Source organism: Amblyomma maculatum, chromosome 3 (genome assembly GCF_055883805.1).
Source record: "Amblyomma maculatum isolate TAMU_Amacu chromosome 3, ASM5588380v1, whole genome shotgun sequence".
NCBI classification, from domain to species: Eukaryota; Metazoa; Arthropoda; class Arachnida; order Ixodida; family Ixodidae; genus Amblyomma; species Amblyomma maculatum.
Window position 1 is genome coordinate 103,593,699 of NC_139346.1, and position 22,616 is coordinate 103,616,314.

The window sequence follows — 22,616 nt, forward strand, 5'->3', positions numbered from 1 at the left end:
TTAGAATTCCTAGTGGTCGAAATTTAGAAGCCTCCACAATGGCTTCTCTCACAACCTAAGTAACTTTAGGACTTTAAAGGCATAGAACCAACCAATTAACCAAATAATAGGTAACACGTTACCTAAATAGTCTAGGTAAGCCCTCCCAGAACGAGCTTAAGCTGGTTTTAAATCGCTAGGACGCTCCAGTCTTTTATTACAGTCCTGGTTAATTTAGCTAGGATACCTACAGATCTCTGCTGTACAATGGGTTAGCAACCTACTTTTCATCGTTCGAACCAGGCAGTCTGTTGTTTTATGTCAATTATTTGATAAGCCAGGAGACTAGGGGAGGGGGAGGGGGGCTTGTAATGTTCCCTAAATATCTGAGGGTTTTAATTGAGAATAAAGAGGCTGTCAACACAGTTTAGGAGCAAAGCGCTATGCCTATTGTGAATGGTCGTATATACTACAATGTAACATTCTAAATTGTTCATACCTATCAAACATTATCATTTGAACTTCCCCAGTGCGAGTAAACATTCATCATCCAGTAAAAACTATACTGTATTTCAACAGTTCCGTTACAACAAGGCTGCAATGAGCACAGAGGTGAAGGTTTGACAATGCGAGATGTAGCGCCAGTAAAAATGGCCTTAATGCATACCTAGTGATATGTTTCTTAGCGCCCCTTCATGCAACGATAATTCACAATAAGCTTAACGTACACACAATGTACACACACTATTTACCTAGTTTAGCCTTCGCAATTCTCGAGCATGCTTAAATCATGTTTTCAATTATGTGGTTCGCTTCAAAGCAGGACAGCTCGCTTCGAAATCAACTTGACATTCTTACTGGGCTTTTTGGTTTATTAATCGGTCAGAGATTACGCATCGCACCTTCATTTGGCATTGTCAGACAGGCAGCAACATTCAAGGATAACAAATTACTGTACATTTTTTATTCTGGCGATGCTTGTACCAATCCCATGGAGGATAGACAATATCCTCCTTGACCAATCCCAAGTCTAACAAGGAAGTCAGATCCGTTGTCATATTGTTGAAAAAAATATATTTGTTCGGAAACCCAGATGGCACCACAAGGCTGAAGTTGCAACTGCAACTTGGTTAATGCACGATTAACTATGACAGTATAATAATGTAACTGATCTTTCGGTGCAACCTTGAAGCAGGTGAGCAAAGAAATTGGCCACTATTATAGCAATGATGTCGAAGCATCTTTTTCTGCCTTCTTTGCTAGATGGGTAATTTTACCTGAATATTTAAGAGAGAAAAAGAAACAATTAGGGGGGCACGAAAGCTCAACCGTTAATATCATTACGTGACAGCGTTTTGTACGCACGGATGATGCTTTCCGCTTTTAGTTTTGATTTTGTTTTATTTTATTTTTATTTCGTTTTCATATTTATTTATTTTATTTTTCTTTCTATTCTTATTCATGGATGCTTATCATCAGCAATCATCCGCTTTCTATCGTGACTAGTCTGACACCCTTGAAAGTTTCTTTTTCATTTGTTTATATATCTCATTATAGTCAATTATAATGATGTAATTACCTTATAAACGCCAATAACATCGCGGTCGCCGCCGATGGCTTTTCGACCGAACGAGTTTCATAAACTATCGCTTAAAAAGGTGTTTGAGAAATGACTGAAGACAACAGCAGATTGGTTTTATTGAACGCTTCTAGATGGTGCTACAATTCATAACCACGAAAGGTGCATGCTTATAATTCTATCTCCCGCACGCGCCGCGGACGCCGCCGATGGCTTTTCGACCGAACGAGTTTCATAAACTATCGCTTAAAAAGGTGTTTTAGAAATGACTGAAGACAACAGCAGATTGGTTTTATTCAACGCTTCTAGATGGTGCTACAATTTATAACCACAAAAGGTGCATGCTTATCATTGTCTTTTTTTAACGATGTTTTTAAACATTTATGATAGAACTGTGACATCAAGAGTAAGTACACATCGCACAGTCGAGAAGACATAATCATACACTATGGCCATGCGGCCCACGCTAATCCCGACACACGTGGATTGTCCAATTGGCTGCATTGTTCGGCCCTATAAACTTACACTGATGAACTGGAGGACATCCGCCGCAGTCCAGCCTCCGTGTAACTTGACGTAAAGCCCTGAAGGGTTCAGGCTACCACCTTGTTCGAATTCTTGGACTAAAGCATCCTCGCAGCAGTACCCGCTGGCGTGAATTGCTCCTCCTTGGCCTTGGAGCACGCCCGCATGATTTCCGTAGGCAGCGGCAAGTGCAGCTGCAATCTGTATTCTTCCCGCTATAAGTAAACCAAGGCAAAACATTTATGGTGACTGAATATGTGTCAAGAGGATGGCAAAAAACCAATATGCAATGATTTGTTGGAAACGAGCTACGCTACGTGGTTTGTTTCCAACAAATGCTATACGAAACGCATTTCGGGCTTGAACTCGGCTCATCAGCATTCTAAATGCGTGGATTATCGTAGCCTGAGAAAATGTGGCTCCATGGGTCGCTTGACGTTACAAATACCGGACAACTATGATTCATTTGTGCCTTTTACTGTTGGGATCTCGTGTTCCGCCATGTAGTCCATACAAACACTGCACCAGGTCTAATGTCTCTACGCGGAACCTGGAAACTCGGAAGCCCGATCTCAAATACCTGAGCGAGGAAACTTGTAACATGTTCGCCATCGATGTTCGCACTCACCTAAATAAAGCGTGTAACGAGTGCTTTAGAGCAGTCCCCCAAGGTGCAGCAGATTTGTAATAAGGGGCTAATTACCGATCGACATTCGCCCAAGCGCAACCATACGGCTAGAAAAGAAAATTTTTTTCATAGTTAAAGAAATATTGACCTTGGTCCAGTGTTCCAACCCGGAGATTCTGACCTTGGCGTATCCTCTTAAACATTCGATAAACACCATTTCCACTTCAAAGTTATTGAGCAGTTCGCTCTCACCCTAAAAGCTGATCTGCTGGCCATCCTAGATAGCTCAGTTCGATGAGAGACTGCTTATGAAAGGCGGTGAGCCCGTTTTAGAGTCCTGCACCAGGACAAAATTTACTTTAACTATGAAGTCTGGGAAAGCTTTTTCTTTTTAGTCGTATGCCTAAACTTAGGGGGATATCAGTGAGCAATTACCTACTTATCAATAAGGCGTTTCCTAATCAGCACATCGTTGTGACTGGGATGGCGGAGGCGGGGATCATTATCTTCCGTATTTCCAGTTAACTACGTGCTCAGAATCGTCGTTTTCGCCATTACGCCGAGTCAATCTATTAGAATAAAAACGGGAAACGGACGTAACTTCGAGGGAAACGAAATGAGAACACGGAAAACAGCGCAATAAAAAAAAACAAGGCAAAAAACCGCATAACGACAGAACAGCACAGGTTAAATACAGCATTTCTTTAAATAGCAAATGAAAAACAAACAGCACAGAAACAAAATGGCGCACGAACAAACAGCACAGCAACAGACACAACACACTGAACAAATAACATAATGACAAAACAGTGCTGCGCAGTACAGAGCAGCACTGCAGCAGCGCCGAATTATTATAGTCATAATCACAAGGGTAAAGGACTACGCATACCCTGTGGAGTTTGATATTACACATTTTTACTTCAGTTGGATAAATAAAAGAACAGGTTTATCATTTGACGTGTGAGCAGAATGAAACCTTGTCGAGTTGTAGGCTGCTATACAAATTTTGTATTTTCGATGCTTCACGCAAGAAATAGGGTAATGATCCAACCTGGGATTAAAATAGAAGAATAGACAAATAGACAGTTTTATATGCGGCGATGGGATATTTTGCGCTGATGCAGTAGATAGGAAAGCTGATCGGATTGCGTCGGCCTTGATTCGAAAAATACTCGCGTCCAGAGAGATTTTTTTAGCTAATTTCATTTCAGGCTGCCGTTGCGGTAGTGAAGTGATTATGACACTCAACTTCGGTGCCCAGGGTTTCGGGATGGATGAGAGGCCGCTTTTCGATGGAAGCAAAAAGCAATGCCGTCGTGTTTTGTGCTATGTCATATATGCAAGCTAAAGGAACCCCAGGCGGTCGAAATTTCCAGTGCCCTCCTTAATAGCATTTCTCATAGTCTTAGTTGCTTTGGGATATTAAACCCCACAAAATGACCTTTTTAGGTCAAACAGCTGTTGTACACATAAACTGGTTGACGGATTACACATACAACGTTTGCAATACGAGCTAGGTAAGGCAACTCAATGAGTATGTAATGGAAGTGATTCAAGAACTATGTAACAGAAGTGACTGTATGTAACCTGGGAGCTGGCATTCCTGCTTCTTTTAGAGGTAACTCTAGCATTCGCTCTAGTAACGATAAATAGGAGCAGCGAACTAATGTGTCTTAAGATTTGACTTCCTTGCTGTACGGATATGATAATTACAAGTTACCATGCACCTGACATGGTTCATTCCTTTGTTACGGACCTCCACTCGGTACTTCAAGCCCTGCAATCCTGATTTCCTCACGCCAACCTAATGATTTATGATGATATCAACTTCCAGAGCATCGACTGGGAGGCTTTGATTGCTTGGTCTGGCGAGTCAAAAGATTTCCTAGAACTGGTCCTTACCTTCAACCTTCTCCAAGCATTTGATGAGCCAAGCCTAGGCTCAAATATTCTAGACCTTATTCTTGTTTCCGCTTCCGAACTAATCCAATCTCTTTCATTTTCACCGATCTGAGTTATCACTGTTTCTAGTTATTTGAGCCTAACGACTGAAGTCCCACCAACCAACCGTTTTTTAGCTTACCGGCTGTGCCCGATGGTAATACCTCCGGTTATTACAATAAGGCTTACTTTGCTAGCATAAGCTTTGATCTCGTACAAGTTCTTACGACTTTTCATCTGTCTATGCCTACAAGATCGGTGACTGAAAATTGGTACATTTTTTTACATAAATCCTATCGCTTCTTTATGCCTACGCCCCACTTATATGCATCCGCGGGGATTCTACAAAACCATGGTATTGTAATGCATGCCAAAAATCATGAAGTAAAAAATACCTTTATGACAATACCAAAAACTCCGGATCATCTGCTAAATGAGACGAATATTATCAGTGCCTTCGCCAATACAGTGCTATAATCCAAGAGACACTTTGACGAAAATTATATTTCAGGAGGTTAAGCCCAAGAGGTTTTCATATCTTCTAATGCCCCATAAAGGCTGTTCCTGCAATATTTCCTTAAGGAGGGTAGACAGACGCGCGTTCTGCTTTCCGAGTGTTCCGAAAAAAAAAAGGAATTCGTATTGTACCTCGGTTTTTCACCCCCGAACCAGCTGAAAACTGCGTCAATTTACCAAGCCTCAATTTTATTTGCGATGCCACCTGTTGCCATTACATCTGAGGGAAATCAAAGTCATTTATATCACGAAAGTATCAAGCCATCTGCATCACCAAGTACTGGTACCATATCTGCAAATATACTTAAAAGCCCGAAACATATTACATGCCACATCCCGCAACTCATCTTCGCCTTGTCCCTCGACACCAGTGAAATAATGAATGACTGGAAATCAAGCGAAGTTGTTTGGCTGGCTTGGTTTGTGGGGTTTAACGCCCCAAAGCGACTCAGGCCATAAGAGACGCCGATTGTGCAGGACTGCGGAAATATCATCCCCTGGGGTTGTTTAACGTGCACTGACATCGTACAGTACAAGAGCGCCTAGATTTCCGCCCCCACTGAAAAGCGGCTGTCGCCACCGGGATTCAATCCCGCACCCTTGGGCACAGCCGTCGAGCGCCCTAACCACTGCACCATCAAGGCCGGAGAAAGTGGGCGGCATTACTTTCACATTCAATGCCCTATCTTGAGTAGGCTAGCGCAGTGATTGGATAAAACAGAACTGTGAAACCGTGCAATTATTGTAGTCTTAGTACCCTCGGGTGATCGTACCCTTACTTGCGACGTCACAACACAGTTTGGCGACAGATACAGAACTTGTAAATACGCAAAAAAAAAAAAAAGCTGCACAAAAATAATTTCCGTCGGAAACTCCAACGTCATAATTCAGGTTTACGATGTCGAACTCGACATTTCGATGAAAAAAATTGGCCGGAAGACACTTAAGTTTATTTTTAAGGGTACAAAGCAACAACTAAAATGGCTGTTGTCTCCCGGCTACCTGTGGGTAGCCTCACCGAGAGGCATGCACTTCCTTCCTCACATAAATCACCAATCCGAACCGCCGCGATGGCTCAGAGGTTAAGGCGTTCGATAGCTGCACGCAAGGACACGGAGGCTTCTCCTCAATAGTGGGTAAAAGCAAGGCACCAATGTGGTGTGCAATGTCAAAGTATGGTAAAGAAATCTATTTTCCGGAACTCTCCACTACGGCGTCTATTATAGTGTCAAACGAAGATTAACAAATATCCTAAATTGTAAATCTGTTATCACACATAATATGTAACACTACCGTTGTAAACTACCACAATGTGTAAGACCACCCGACGTAGATATGGAACCCCGCTTTAGCGAAGCACTAAGTACGATTTTAGTGAAAAGTTTGGGAGTCAGACGCTTTACTTCAAAGCCAAACCGTATGGGTCGTAACGCCTCCCCAGCATTGTTAACCTCCTGAAGGAAAGCACTTTGACTACGCCGGGATGGTGCAATGGTTACGGCGCTCGACTACTGTTCCCAAGGATTCGATCCTGCATTCTTGGGGGAAAAAAGGCCGCTTTTCGATGGAGGCAAAAAGCAAGGCGTCCGTGTGCTGTGCGATGTCAGTGCACGTTAAAGAACGCCAGGCGGTCGAAATTTCCGGAGTCCTTCACTGCGGCGTCTCTCATAGCCTGAGTTTTTTTTGGGACGTTAGACCCCACAAACCAAACCGAAAGCATTTTGGTTCTTCCTCTTCAGTGAATAGGACCTGCGCTAATGCTACAGGAGCTCGGCTATATGGATAAAAAGGAAATCTCTGGTCGGCAAATTTTGGCAATGACTTACATGCCTGAAATTGCCTGGAGAGGCGTTTTCGGCTGAAGGTTGTTATGATCGTGTGTTCATCACGTGGGCCTTGGCGGTCACTGCACCCATTTGGCAGATATCCTGGAGGGAACTGGAGATTCCCGCCCTCGAGGCAAAACCATCCGCGAGAGAAACCCCTCGATCCGTGCCTCGGACATTCTACTCCACAGGTATGGACTTCGCCTACCGAGACGAGGGGAGGAAGTGTCTCTGTTGACAGCTTCTCTTCTGTGGGTAGTGTTTGTGTGCTTGCGCGTGATTTTCGGTGCAATGGATACTTAGACACCATTCCGTGCTTCTTGCGGACCGAGAAACTACAGCCAAGCCTAGCGTCCGTCAAGAGTGGCCAGCCTTCCTAAGGGATTTGATAACGGCTGGCACCTGTGTATACGCGTGATGCCATTGGACGTACAAAAGAACTCTGCGCTGCAGCTCAAATCGTCTTTTCCAAACAAAGAAGCAATTAACAGAAAGGCAGCCCCATCAACTAGGATTGCGTCCAATCAGGTTCAGCGATGCTACCGCAAGAGAGCTCCCAAGAAAGAGCTTTGCTGATGGGAGGGAAAAGGAAGGACCCTGAGAGAAAGCCCCTATTTAAGTGCGTAGGGCTGAGTTGTGTTTGGCTTGGCCCCATTCTTGCCCTCATTCTCTCAATGTATTCTGGAACAATGTGAACACATATCTTTGCGATTTTTTCCTTGAACGCTTCTGTCTCCTCGTCATGTCTTCTGCAAAGAAAGCCCCTGTTCGCCCCGCCTGCCAAATTCGGTATCTCCCGTGGTCTCATGACTTCAGAGAGAGAGAGAGAGAAAACTTTTAATGAGCATAACAATCAGTAAAAATTCAGAGAACATCCGCCAATCAGTGCCGAGTGATGTTATCTGCCAACTAATAACCTTCAAGAAACATGCTCGTGGTTTTTTGCTCACAACACCAACTGTGAATTGTGTGGGGAATGCGCCTTTAACTATCGCTTTAATACATAATCAACTGGAAATGCTTTTTCCTTAATCGGCACACCTTGTGCTATCGTCACTGCAATAAGGCTCTACACCAGTGTCACACATATTAATTACCCTCGAACCTCGCTAAGTCACTTCAGTTTGTGTGTTCCTTTCACCATCGCGTTAGCGAAGCGCTATATGTCATAAACGGGTATAGGTCATAAGGTTTAATAAGATGGTGTTTAGACAGTCTTTCTTTTTTTTCTAACAACTGTGGAGACAACAAAATGAACAAAAAAAATGTGCGCGTGAATGGCGCCGCCGCGTTGTGGGTGATGCTGAGGGCTCTCATCGTGCTCGCGAGGCTCGATGTAAAAATAGACATAAAACTGTGCTAGTTCACCGCCGAGTGACAACAGTGACGAAGGCCTGCTAGCAAAATCAGTGGCGCCGGCGTTAACAAATGTAAATGAAGGAAAGAGGGACCTTCCAACTTGGATGTGGCATTTCCGAAAATGTTTAAATCAAGTGGGCTACGCCGAGGCGCCAGCGGATCTTCGCCTCTGCCACCCAGCTTGCCGTGAGTTCGGACTGAGTGCTTAACTATCAGATTGCCTAATCTAGCTAATTTTAATGCGCTGTTTTTCTAGTTCCTTTCTTTGCGTGACGGCAGTTTCCAATCTTGCTGCAGCAAAGCAGGAGCTCTATCGTTATATGTATCTACTCTTATCCTTATTGCTATCAAAGTATGCCATTATGTTCCAACATCAGCTAACCCTAGCATAAAGCAACATGTATCATTTCTGGCCGCATTTACGTGGCGCTTTCCTATATCTCCGTGTTGCGCAAGCTGGCATGAGAAAGGTGCAAGGTTCGATCCCCACTGATCCCCAGACATGTAGCGGAGATTTACAATAATCGCAACCTTCAGCTTCCCTCGTGCTCGTTTGGAAGCTCAAAAATTGTGTTTTTCTCCGGTCAACGTGTGAGCACAAAAAAAGTCGCTTAGTAGTTCGAACACTCCATCCGAATTGTGTCGTGCGTTATTCATAACTTAGCAGCATGATCATAAGCAAGAGACTATCATCGAAGGCCGCCACGCGCTATACGTGGCATGCTATTTCCAAGTACTGGCGCAGGAAAGACAAATGTGTGGTCCTCACTTTTTCCGGCAAAAGTAATTTTCGTTTGAGCGTCGATTCCCACCGCATCCTTCGTGAAATACAGATTGCATAGGTTCTCCTTCATGAGCGCTTCGAGCTTAGCAGTGTTTGGAGTCGCCAGCATCTCGACGATGCATATCAGTGGATTGCTCGAAGAACCTGTAAAGCAACGTGGGCGGGTCTGAGAAATGGGCAGCGCAAAACCTCGACAGGTCAGCCTTGTTCAAAACTAAATTATAGAAAGTTAAGTAGGTAGTCTTAAATAATCACTCCGTCACACAGCCGTCAGGCCTGAAAAACTGAGGGGGGCCAAGAAACTTTCTTGGTATGGGGTGACAAATTCGTGTTCTTTTCTAAGAGCCAGTGGCGTTACATTTCACATTCAAACAATAAAACTGAAGAAAGAAGACTCGTTTGGCAGAAGCAGTTTGAGCTGATAACTGTTCAAATTTGAAGCCTATAGTCTAACGCTAGGAAAAAGAGCAAGTAAGATATATTTTCGCAAATTAATTATTAGCTTTTTTTCCTGCCAATAAGAAGGCCGCTTTTCCCATTCGTATTTAGGTGCCATAAATGAGAAATCCCGCCAAACTCGATATATAAGCTTAAAGTTATTTGCTAAGCCAACTATGGGGGGGGGGGGGGGGGTCTGATCCTCATTGAGATTTGTGAGCACTGCGGCAGTGAAAAGGGCACGTTGCAGGCTTATTACATGCGAATATTTTGCTGCGTGTCTTTTCATAAACGGAAGTGTACGTCGCCTCCAATCTTTAAAGCCCCATCACAAGCATCTCGCGCTGCATGGGCTCTAACTACGGAGAGGAGGGGGGGGGGGGGGAGGGCTGAAGGCCTCGAGCCCCCTACCTCGGAGACTGAGCGATGTGGTCAGTTGGCAGCATATCTTCAGCTACGGACTGTCACATTCACATTCACACGGACATACTCTTGTTCCAGCTCGCAACACTCGTATTTTCCCTATTATATGCAGCAAGCCTGGCATTTCAGAAGGCAGCATTGAGATTTGATCAGGCGAACATAATGCTGAACGCTCTCAGGGAAAGTCTTGGTGTGCTTAGGAAGCAAGGCTTTTACCGATATAGGGACGTGACTCATGCAGAAGCACGTGAATTGCAACTGCACGTTAAAGACAAAGAAGCTTCCGCGCCAAGGCAAATGAAGGCTCCACGTCGATATGACGACGAGTCTTACGTATTTTCGTCGTATAGCGTCAGAGGTTGTACGAAGTGGCAGACACACACATTCCTCGCTAAATAACAGGTACCAAAACAGACATTACCGCTAGTTAGTACATCTTTAAAAAACTTACCAGCGCTTCGACAGGGGACAAGCAAGCGCTTGTTCTTCCTTCTCTTTTCCGTCTCCCGTCGTAGCGCTGGTAAAGGTTTCGAAAAACAGGTATCTACTAGATATGCGGCAGCACATGGCAAAGATTGAGCGGTTTTTGACAGGACGTTGTGATAGCACGTACCCTTTGGAATACTATGGGCACACATCTTGGGCGTGAACGGCTCAACCTTCACTGCGCTATGCTCATAGATATTTTAAGGCAGCGCAAAAGAACAATAAAGGCATTTGAGGACATTTTTGAGATGTTTTCTGGCGATAGCGGTGTGCAAATGTGAGATCTTTTGCCCGATGTGGCTAAGATTGTCAAAATTGCTTTATTGTTCCAATCACATTGTGCAGTTAGAGACAGGTTTCCTGATTCCGTCGCGTTCAAACGTATGTCACTTCAACAATGGGACGATGTAGAATAAACCACTTAGCACTTTTCCATGTCACAAAGAGCTCGTGCTTGAAATAAATGTCAGTGACATTGCGGACAAATTTATTCAGAGGTCTACTGTGCAAAGGAACACCTTCTGGACTGCGCGGTAGATATTGTTTATTATAAGGACCTTGACATTCATCACAGTAAAATGCACCAGCTTTTTTGTAGGTTCCACTGTCCAGGAAATCAAAGTCCCTCCCATAAAATCGGCCGTCACTTCCCTGTGTTGCAGCATCGCCATTACAACTCCTCTTTGACTCCTGTTTGTCTTCGTTTACATTTTTTCATAGGTGCATGAAAAGTTCGTATTCCTTCTCTGAATTGTAAGTTGTTAGCCTGCTGTCTGAATATTTGCATGGTCCATTGCTTCTAATACAGCAAGAGTTTAAAACACGCTTATATTGAAATTATAATGTTGTCTTTTAATGTTGTGTCCTTGCAAAGAGCTTTTTCTGTATCCGGAATAAGCCAGTGTTTTTAGAAGACTGGATTTGTCATTCGTTGGGCGAGATCATGGCTCGCAGATTTGTTCTTTACAAGACGTATATATCCTAGTATATAGCCTCTCCGCTTGTCCACATCTTGTAGTAACATCATCTGAACGTAACATGTCCGACTGAATACATATTCCCTTCCTGGGCGATAAGAATATCTTGATGTCGCGTTTAATTTATCGAATGCACCATGGCCTAGAAGGTTCCCAGACCATTTCCGACTATGAAAAAGCTCAATTCATAGCTTTTAGGAACTGGGCCAATTGTTTTTATATTGTTACGAGTGGAATTTTACCGGGCTATATTGAGCGCTCAATAGAAAAAACTGGTACGTGTACACAAATAAATGTCTTAGCTTATTCATCTTCTTAACCCTCATCGGCGTGTGTACTCCAATAGACATGCTGCGTGGTATAACAGATATTTCAAACGATCTCCCAACCAAAAGAAACGACGTTCTCGAAATGTTAAGTATTCATTTAGGCTTCGAATTGGACAGCATGCAAGAACGCTTTTTCAACATATTAATGAGCATTGAAGTCTAGTAATAAATAATATTTAAAACGCAGATTTGAATCCGCACGAGGGCACTAGTTGTCCTCCCGTTGCAAACGCTTCGCTCTTATAGAAAAATCATTGATCCACGCTGTTGCTCCAATACGCAGCAATGGCGGTCTGCTGGCTCCACCGTGGCTAGCTCAAGAGTTTGGGCTGTGCGAGACGGGGCACTTTTGAGAGCGCTGCTATGCTTTGTAATTTTCTGTGTACGGTTCATTAGCGCAACATTCGAGGAGTGATACGGTGTGGCGGCAGTGCAAGGAACGTCGAGGCGATGACAGCGAGAGATCATCAAGGCATGCCTTAAACGTAGGACGTTTTTTGTTCTGGCCTTTCCTCAGATCGGATGTGTTCACGGCGTGATCGCTGTGGTGAAGGGTTGGCTGCCATTTGTTTAAATGCTAGCCTCTCATTATAGGCTCTTTTTGAACTGATCGTCAATGGCCCGAGTAACGAGAGTGTGTAGCTAGAGTTGGGTTCCGCGTGCATGGACGTCTGTCCCAGTAGCACCTTCGCCAGGTTACTATTGCACCATCATTCCTGCCTCCCAATGATTCTGCTGGGGACGATGTCAGCCTTAATTCTTTCATTTATTTTTTCTCATTATATTCTTGTGTTGTCTTGTATTCTCATCATGATACTGCCTCCATCACTTCGTCTGACTGCATTAAATTCGAAATAACGCTTGCCAATTTATTCTCTTCCCATACTTCTGTTTGTGAAATTATTCCAGGCCTTGAAAGAATTAAATGGAGTAATCTTTTATTGCTTGTAATCCCCGTAGGTTGAGTTGTTTGTTGTCTTTGAGCTCATTATTCGTGTCAGTTAGTTTAAACGGCAGACATTACGTGCACAATCTTCGGAGATGCTTCGCTTCAAGACACTTCCTCAAGTCTTGAGTTGCATGTTTTAGGTGATGGGTAGGCGTAGGTACATTTACAAAAACAATTATTTGCGTTATGCGAGTAAAGAAAGTGCCTCGTCTTACAGCAATTGTCTCAGTGCAGTATGGCAGCATCTCTCGCATCTTTCAACCTCTATATGTTCCTTGCTTGTGTAGAATAGGACGTGAAGGCATTTTCTATTGTCGATGTCACCTTTTCCGACATTCTTGGAATAAACCATTCCTATTATAAAACGCATTGTTGTACAGCATTTGATCCCACATTTAAAGTGCTAGCTGGTTCTGTGGTAGATGCATAAGTGTTTTCATACAGAACCTGCAGGCCTGTGCCTGACTCAGGATGCTTATCTGGAGACCAGGAAAAGCAAGCTGTCTCGGAGACCACACGACAAAATTTTGCTGCATCTCACATTTCTCTCCGCTGCTCTCACACGTAAGGGGTACCTATTTGGTTTTGCCTAACGCTATGCATTCACTTCAAAGCCTATATAAGATTATTAGCCTTCTCGCGATGAAAAACGCCACAGTCCTTTTTATTTTAATAAAGCAATGTATGTGTCACGCACATGGCCTGTTTGCTTGCCACATGTGCCGTGTTTCATGCAAGAGATTCCTCAGGTGTGCTTAAAGGCTCTCCTTGCTTATTTTTCAGCAAACAAACTAGTACCACAAAAGCAGGCTTTGAATATATTGTTACGCCGCGTAGCGGCGCATGACAAGCAGCAGAAAGAGAAGAAGAAGAAGCAGGGGAAGCGAGCCGCGCGCAGACTGATCTGGGTTTTCTGAGCCGTGTACGTCCGTCCTTCATACAACGTTCTCCTGTATTAAAACCATTTCATCCGTTACATTCGGTGCTAGGCGCTGGGTAAAAACGTTCTGGATCCGCCAGTACCTCGTCGCAGCCGTCGTGTAGCAGGTTTGCCGCTTTTATCTCCTCAACATTACCTTTGAATGGCTACCACCCTCACGACGCAGACTCATGAACAGCGACCTGAAGAGACGACGACCTTTTCCCACCAGAGAGAGCCGCGTACGTTCCACGGTGAGCCCGAACATGACGTTGAGGAATGGCTCCAACATTATGAAAGATGCAGCAAGTACAACCGCTGGAATTTGATCGCACGTCTGTACAAAGTTGTTTTCTTCCTGGCTGGCACGGATCTGAAGTGGTTTGATAACCACGAAGAAATCCTGACGACCTGGGGCCGATTCGTTGAAGAAATTACGAAGTCCTTTGGGGATACCCTTGCGAAGAAGGAACTCGCTGAGCATCAACGAGAGCCCAGCTGCCCGATGAGACATGCACGCGTTACATCGAGGAAATATTGAAACTTTGTCGCATTGTAAACCGGCAGATGTCAGAAGAAGACAAGGTAGGTCACCTTCTCAAGGGGATTGCTGAGGATGTGTACAACTTCCTTATTTCGCGGGACACCCTTGCCACAGTAGCAGATGTCATCAAGCAGTGCCGGGTATTTGAGGCGTTACAGGCACGTCGGATAGCACCCAAATTTGGCCGTCTTCTTAATGTCACAACTGTTGCCGGTATCGACATTCCAGAGGCTGAAGACATCGCTTCTATGATCAGGAGGATTATACGCGAGGAGCTGGATATTCAGCGGCAACGTATAAAATTCGATGTACCTTACCACCCGACATCGAGGTCCGTATCATCATGGGAACAGCGCACCCCCTGTCCAACGAGCACCACGCTTCACAAATGGTGTCCAGTGGGAGCAGCAGGCACCCGCTACCTTCTATCGGCCCTCTTCGCCTCAACGCCATGCACGGAATGACTACCCTGTGTCCGATCGCAGCATCACTCCCCCGCCGCAGCGACAACCTCGTTCGCCATCCCCACGTCGCCGCTTTGTTTCTCCACCGCTGGGAAACTAGGTGGTGCAACCAATGAAGTTAAGGTCGCCGGACGGTCAATTTCACGCATACCTCTGCCTATCGTCATGCTAAAGAACAAAGTGTTAGTGTGTGTAGACAATGTTAAAACGGATGCTTTGGTTGACACTGGTGCCGCTGTGTCAGTTATGAGCTTTTCATTTAAGAACCGCCTTCGACAGAAAGTTATGTTTGTGTGGGACAAGAACACTACGTTTTGTGGAGTTGGGGGTGAAACGTTATTTCCGGTTGGCCGGTGCACTGTTTCAGTTGTCGGTGACGAGTGCTATAGGACGAAATTTCTGGTATTGAGACGTGCCACGCATGGCGTTATCTTGGGTGTTGACTTTTTGCGCGAGTGTGCTGCGACTTTAGACTCTAGTGTCGGTGAAATTTATTTGCAGCCGAATATTATCCCCGCATTGGTAGATAACACGTCTCAGAGTCATCAAGGAGTTCTCGCCCTGAAGGAAGATGTGCTGCTGCCTGCGATGAAGGCGACGTTTCTCCCCGTGAAGTCATCTGAATCCTTCAGGGGTAAACATTCAATATCCGTCGAGCCAGATGTCTCGAATGGAGCGAAAAAAAATATTTTGGTGCCACGCTCGGTTGTGGAGGCGGAGGATGGTCGCGCATACCTGTGGGCTGTGAACGTGTCAGAAGAGCCTGTCCGTCTTCCGTCTTTGACTCTCGCGAGATTTGAGAATTACGTGACTCATACCGTTGAAATTATTTCCGATTTCACAGGAGCGGCGAAAGACAAGACTGAATATTGTGCTGAGTTTGAGGGCATGGTCAACAAATCGCTCCCATCTAGTGAACGTCGTATGCTGCAAGACATTTTGACAGCGCATGCCCAAGTGTTCGACTTTACCTCAAACGGATCGGGTAGCCAATTCCCAGCTTCTCGGCTAGAGCACAAATTAACACAGGAAACGCACACCCTAGCCGCCAAAAACCTTACAGAGTCTCCCCGGCAGAGCGCAAAATAATTCAAGAACAGGTGGAAAAAATGCTGCCGAAAGGAATCATTCCAGAATATTCCAGTCCATGGGCAGCACCTGTGATCTTAGTGCGAAAAAAAGACAATTCTTGGCGATTTTGTGTAGACTACCATCGTTTGAATGCGGTAACAAAGAAAGACATACTCATTACCTCGCAATGATGACGCTGTCGATTGGCTGCATTCGGCGTCATATTTCTCCTCTGTTGATTTGCGATCTGGCTATTGGCAAATTCCTCTACATCCATCAAACCGTGAGAAGACTGCTTTTTTAACACCAGATGGTTTATACGAATTTAATGTAGTGCCCTTTGGATTATGCAACGCGACGTTCGAGCGATTTATGGACACTATCCTTCGTAGACTCAAATGGGAAATATGCATGTGTTATCTTGATGATGTTATCGTTTTTGGAAAGACCTTCCAAGAGCACAATGAGAGGCTCCATAATGTTCTTGAATGCTATGGCAAAGCGGGCCTCATTTTGAATTCGAAGAAGTGCCATTGTGGAGAGCGACAAACTTTAGATCTTGGGTTTTTTGTCAACGAGGATGGTATCAGACCGGATCCACAGAAGATTGCTGTAGTACGCGACTTCGAAACTCCACGCACCCTGAAAAGTCTTCGGAGCTTTCTTGGCCTCTCTTCTTATTTTCGGCGCTTCATTGCTGGTTTTGCGCAACTTGCCCAACCCCTTGCTTCTCTACTGCACAAGGATTCGCAATTTGTGTGGACTCCAGAGTTCGAATCCTCTTTCAATCTGCTCAAGTCTTCCCTAACTTCAGCACCCCTGCTGCGCCACTTCGACCCTTCTGCTGTGACGGAGGTTCACACTGACGCCAGTGGCATCGGGCTTGGGGCGGTGCTTGTGCAGCTGCATAGTGGGGCTGAGCACGTTGTTGCATATGCCAGCCGCACGTTGACAAAATGTGAACGGAACTGCACAGTTACCGAATTGGAGTGCCTTGCAGTTGTGTTCGCTGTGCACAAGTTCCGACCATACCTATATGGACGCTACTTCGCCCTAGTTACTGACCACCATTCGCTATGCTGGCTCATCGGACTTCGCGATCCATCTGGTCATCTGGCGCGCTGGGCATTGCGCCTACAAGAATACAACTTTAGTGTCGCGTACAAGAGTGGACGACATCACAGTGATGCAGACAGCTTGTCATGGCATCCATTGCCGACTTCCGTTAACGATGAAGACGGCTTCGACGGGTGTTTGTGAGAACAACGCAACGACCGGTCACTACAGCCTCTTAACAAGAGCCAGAAGGAAAAGCAGTGTCAACGCAGTTTACTATTGAAGACGGTGTTTTGTTCAAGAACTACTCAGTTGACGGTGCAGCCCTCCTTTTGGTCGTCCCAAAAAGTCTCCGTGCACAAGTTTTGCATGCCATGCACGATGACATTACCTCTGGACATCTAGGCTTCTGTCGTACCCTGTACCGAATTCGCCAGCGTTTTTATTGGCCACAAATTTATAAGACAACCAAGCAATACGTTGCGACATGTCAACAATGCCAGCGATTTAAGGCACGCACTACCACGCTGGCCGGACCTCTACAACCTACCTCACCTTTCAAGCCACCTACCTCACCTTTTGAAAAGATTGGAATTGACCTGCTCGGTCCATTTCCAAAGACTGTAGAGGGCTGCCGCTCAGTTATCGTCTGCGTTGACTATCTTACCAGAATATGCAGAGACCGCTGCTCTCGCTACCGCGAAGGCTGCTGATGTTTCGTCGTTTCTTTTGCATTCCGTTATTCTTCACCATGGCGCATCCCATGTTATTATAAGTGATCGTGGTCGGCAAATCACTGCTGATGTCGTGGAAGAAATGCTCCGACTTTGTGGTTCACACTACTGACGCTCGACACCGTATCATCCGCAGACCAACGGTCTCACCGAGCGCTCCAACCGCACCTTGACAACCATGCTGTCCATGTACGTCTCGTCTGATCATAGCAACTGGAATGTTGGTTGGTTGGTTTGTGGGGTTTAACGTCCCAAAGCGACTCAGGCTATGAGAGACGCCGTAGTGGAGGACTCCGGAAATTTCGACCACCTGGGGTTCTTTAACGTGCACTGACATCGCACAGCACACGGGCGCCTTGCTTTTCGCCTCCATCGAAAAGCTGCCGCCGAGGCCGGGATTCGATCCCGCGTCCTTGGGAACAGTATAGTGCTACCGTATGTGACGTACGCTTACAACACTGCAAATCATGAGGTTACCGGCTATTTTCCTTTCTATTTACTCTATGCAAGAACTCCCCACGTTTTTCTTGACACCATCTTCCCATTTTCCCCCAACGACGATGCGTCTGTTTCCCAGATATTATGCCGTGCCGAAGAAGCCCGTATAGCCCGCCTACGCAAACTGGCTTCTCAAAGCCACTTGAAAGAATACTACGGTCTGCATCATCTTGCAGTTACTTACTCCCCTGGAGACTACGTCTGGCTTTGGACGCCCATTCGCAAACGAGGACTATATGAGAAGTTTCTTTGCAAGTACGATGGCCCCTTCGTCGTGTTGGACCAACTGAATGACGTGAGTTACGTTATCGCCAAAGTCATGACGGATAACCGCCGATCCCGCAAGACACAAGTTGTTCACGTGGCTCGCCTGAAGCGCTGCCATCTTCGATCTGCCTAATTTTCTCGAGGACGAGAATCGTTTGCCCGGGGGGAATTGTTACGCCGCGTAGCGGCGCATGAGAAGCAGCAGAAAGAGAAGAAGAAGCAGGGGAAGCGAGCCGCGCGCAGACTGATCTGGGTTTTCTGAGCCGTGTGCGTCCGTCCTCCATACAACGTTCACCTGTATTAAACCATTTCATTCGTTACAATATGATATAATGAATAAGGTCAATAATTGACTTTTAGCTGTTTTTTTTTGTTCATACAGCCAGAAAGTAAGCTCTCTTTATTGCTTTGCAGTTTAACTTTTTGACAATCAGGGATACGTGTTTGAGTTCTTGGATTCAAATGTCGCTGATAAGAAAATATGAGATGTCATCGGCGCTTATGAGGAGCTAATCCGCTTTCCGCTCCCATTTTGCGCCAAGCCATTTTGAATACCCTGGTGCTGTCCTTGCTCTTCAGCTGTAACGCTACACACGCCTCGTAGACTCGCTTGGCCTTTCCGCCCACAGCTGCTGCAGAATGACCGGCCGAATGTATGTCATGATGCACTGAGACCGAAACGTCGCAGCAGAGTATACTCGATCTCAACGCAGCTCGAGGCGTTCGCATTGCGGAACGCACCACACTGGCTCGGTTCCTGGAACATCATCGTTTATCATACTAGAGGCCAATATACCGTAGCAGACGACGGCGTTTTACTTTTCTATCGATTTTTTTCCCGAGTGCGCAACCAGATTGAGTAGTTACAAAATCTGACACCACTCTGCTGCATACGTCACGCGTGTGTCAAAATTTGAACAAAATGAAAAAATGGCGGCAATAGGACCGCAGTAGTAATTCGCTCTGTGTTAAAGTTAAATTGGTTCACAGGAAGGGAAAGGCGCAGTAACTGTCTCACTTGCTCTGTGGACACCCGAACCGCGCCGTAAGGGAAGGGAGGAAGGTGGGAATGAAAGTGGAAAGAGAGAGTCAAACAAGCAAAAGAGGTGAACGCGAAAGCTTTCGAGAACAGCTGTGCCAGTGCATGACCACTGTCTTTTCGCTTCATCAGAAACCAAGTTTCCTTGAATGACACAATTGTGCCGCCTGATTTCCTCCCGCTGTATCTCAACGATACTATCTGACTTACGACAAACCTTTTCCCGCTCGTGCCAACGTGCAGTCCAAATGGCGTATTGTCATTGTAACACCCCTATTCAACGGAGGTCTATGCCGTACCGGCACCGTCCGGCGTTTTTCTCTGCGTACTCAATTTTAGTCCATGAAGTCTGACGTCATTACGAGGTGCACGAAGAGGGCCAGAATCGAATAGGTCTGAGGTAATTTCTATCTTGTGACTAGAGAGTGAACCGAACCTAAAGGTCATAAGGACATGCAACTGTGTCAATAAATCTTTGCGCTGAAAAGATAATTCACGTAATCAATCGTGGCTGGAGCACCAAGGCTTTGAGCTACCAGCAACGCTACTAGCGCGTTAGTGCGGTTAGGTTAAATTGCGGGTTTCTGTGTATGTAGCCTAGTCCTACATACACTGATTGCGACTTTAAAAAAAGCATGCATATTACTTCAACGTCTTACAGTCAATTGAGAAACAAAAATTCCAACTTACTGCTTTCCCATTCCCTCGGTGCCTGCGTCGCTGAAAGCGGAAACAAGTGTCAGGCTTCGTGGTCAATATGTGCGTTTAAATAATGAATAATATGTCTAGGCTTTGAATACTGAACCTCGAATAACGCAGACACAGAAGGATGGCGAAAGTGACGCAGACGCTGAATAATAATCTTAGTTTGTTCGAGTGTGAACGCAGATTGTGTTGCCCTTAGGCAACTTATCAGCTGTGTCAACGTCACGTATGGCGTATAATAGTGGGTTAAAAGCGCTATAACATCAACAAGAAGCTTGAGCTAACGCAGATTAAAGTACGCGCATAATAATAAGCGCTGGATATTAGTTCTTCAAAGGCCGGTAAAGTTTCAGGGAATAAAAGTGCTTAAATGGTAAGGTAATGGTAATTAAACAAATATTTCAACGTGAGGTATTCATTATACGCTCATCAGTCAACCAAAAGGCTGCTGACGAAAATGCCTCCATGCCCTTGAATGAGGTGGATTTATTTGAATTACGCATGAACTAAGCCCGTCTCATTCGTAATCCTTGCGGCGCATGCGTCTACAGCCAGTTCACTGACCTATTACAGAAACGGCAGACAATTGCAAATGTAGCACACTTACATCTCACAGAAATATTATCGACACTTAATACTTCAACCACTTTTGTACTCTAAACTTCATGGCATGCCTCAGGATCCTGATATTCATGGCTGATCATTCGCCGCACGATCTACTCACTGCTACATCTGCCACCACCTCGAAAAGATTTAAACCGTAAATGCTTGCTTATATCAACGCAGAAAATTTAAAAATACTTGCGGGGTAGAAAAAACGTGCCAAATAATTGATTTTTGCTCACAACTATATACCCAAGGAGCTGCCTTTAGAGTCCCTTAAAGGAGACTATTCTCTGCCGTATCTTTTTCACATTCGTGTAGATGCATGCATTTTAATTATTTTTCACGTGCCTAAATCCATCGCGTAAGAAAGTACAAGAAAAGAATTAGAAAATAAATACTTACATGGTTTGGTGAAGCCTGTATGCGAAGGCGAAATTTTTAAGAAAGCCGTGTAAACATTGAATTTTTTTTCATAAATGTAATGAACATTAGGACGCAGAAAACACTCGATGCAAAAACTTCAAGAAAAGTATCCTCAAATCTTCCTTTTTTTCAATCAAAGAAAATACAGTTATATTTCTTGGAAACTTATCTAGGCTCAGAACAGAGTATTTCTTATCCATCTAGTGGTGTCTTTATGGCTCTTGTCCTAAATTACATGACGGCAATTAAACAACTCGTCTAATGCAATTAAACCTTCTCTGTCTTTTAAGAAACTCTAGTACACGGATAAGCATCAAACCCACCGTCTGGTTACATTTGGTAATGACTGTCTATTTCAAAATTGTGTGGAATAATGGCAGCAAAAATGCTTATTCAAGGTACCTCGCACGTTCTGTTTTTGTAATCTATCTGTTTCTTACATTTGGAGCGTGTAATGCTGGAAACAGCTGCAGCTTACGCTGCAACATTTTCCTTAACCTTCCTACATTCATCTTAGTCCATAAGTGAGAACCAAACAATACGCACCAATACGAACCAATACGCACGAATGTCTCACAAGTATACAGCTTACGCCTATGGCACAGCTGAAAGCGTGCTTTCCTTTGCGCGTTTTACATTCATTAATGCTTTAGAAGATGTACATTTGTAGTTAGGCTAGTTCCCTGAAGAGGTGTAAGCAAGCATACAATTTTCAGAGAGAAATTCTGAGTCACGATGAGGACATATAAAAAACTTTACATGGTCTTATTTATATAAACTCCACATATTCCTCACAAACACCTAAATATTTGGCCAAATTTTATTAAACTGTACACTCGGTCTCGACTGAAAGTTAATCACTGCTGAAAATAGAATTTGCTTCTGAATAAATCATTCTCTAAATAAGAAAGCTTAAGGCGAGCAAAATGAACGGTGCACATAGTGTCACCGACTCATTATTTTTAACCCCTACGGTGGCTGTGTCAGCAACATGACTTTGTAATTGGGACGACACGCGAAACCAACTACAATTTATGCATATTTGAAAATTAACCGGAGAATATTTCATGTCATCAGGCGCACCTTTTTTTTTTCTCCTGCGAGAATTTCCCACATTAAGGTATCTGGCCCACATGTAGTCTACTCTTAATACAAACAAGCATGCTATCTTCAAAGCACAATACAATCTGATTCGATCACGCATTGAAGCAAATTTAGCGAATATACGAAGCGCCGCTTTGATTCTGTTTGTTTCTTTGCCGTTTTGCCACTTTGTGCTGCTGTCTCGGATACAATAGTACTCTGAGAACACAAATGTTATTTCTAAGAGTAGATTCACAGACAGAATAATGTATACCACGCTTCGTTTTTGAAAATGATGGTTCGCTGTGCGTTATACAAATAGAAAAGTCTAATGCCCTCCTTATGTGGCTGGAAGGAGTAAACATTACTTGCGTACGCATCAAACATCCATCACTTTTCCCTAGGCAGTTGTCGAGAAGACCCAAATCGTCAAAGCTCGTCTATAATTTTCTCCCTGCGACTGTACAA

General features: G+C 44.6%; 1 protein-coding gene across 1 annotated transcript in view; it reads right to left on the reverse strand.

Annotated features, from left to right (window-relative positions):
• Positions 1 to 20,154, reverse strand: part of LOC146195459 (uncharacterized) — a 58,777-nt gene extending 38,623 nt beyond the window's left edge. The window contains exons 1-3 of the mRNA XM_084596804.1: positions 20,022 to 20,154; positions 9,123 to 9,281; positions 2,084 to 2,298 (exon numbers count right to left, since the gene is read on the reverse strand). Coding sequence (XP_084452930.1) covers positions 2,084 to 2,298; positions 9,123 to 9,246 — 339 coding nt within the window. The 5' untranslated portion in view covers positions 9,247 to 9,281; positions 20,022 to 20,154. The remainder of the gene's footprint in view (positions 1 to 2,083; positions 2,299 to 9,122; positions 9,282 to 20,021) is intronic.
• Positions 20,155 to 22,616: the final 2,462 nt, after the last annotated feature.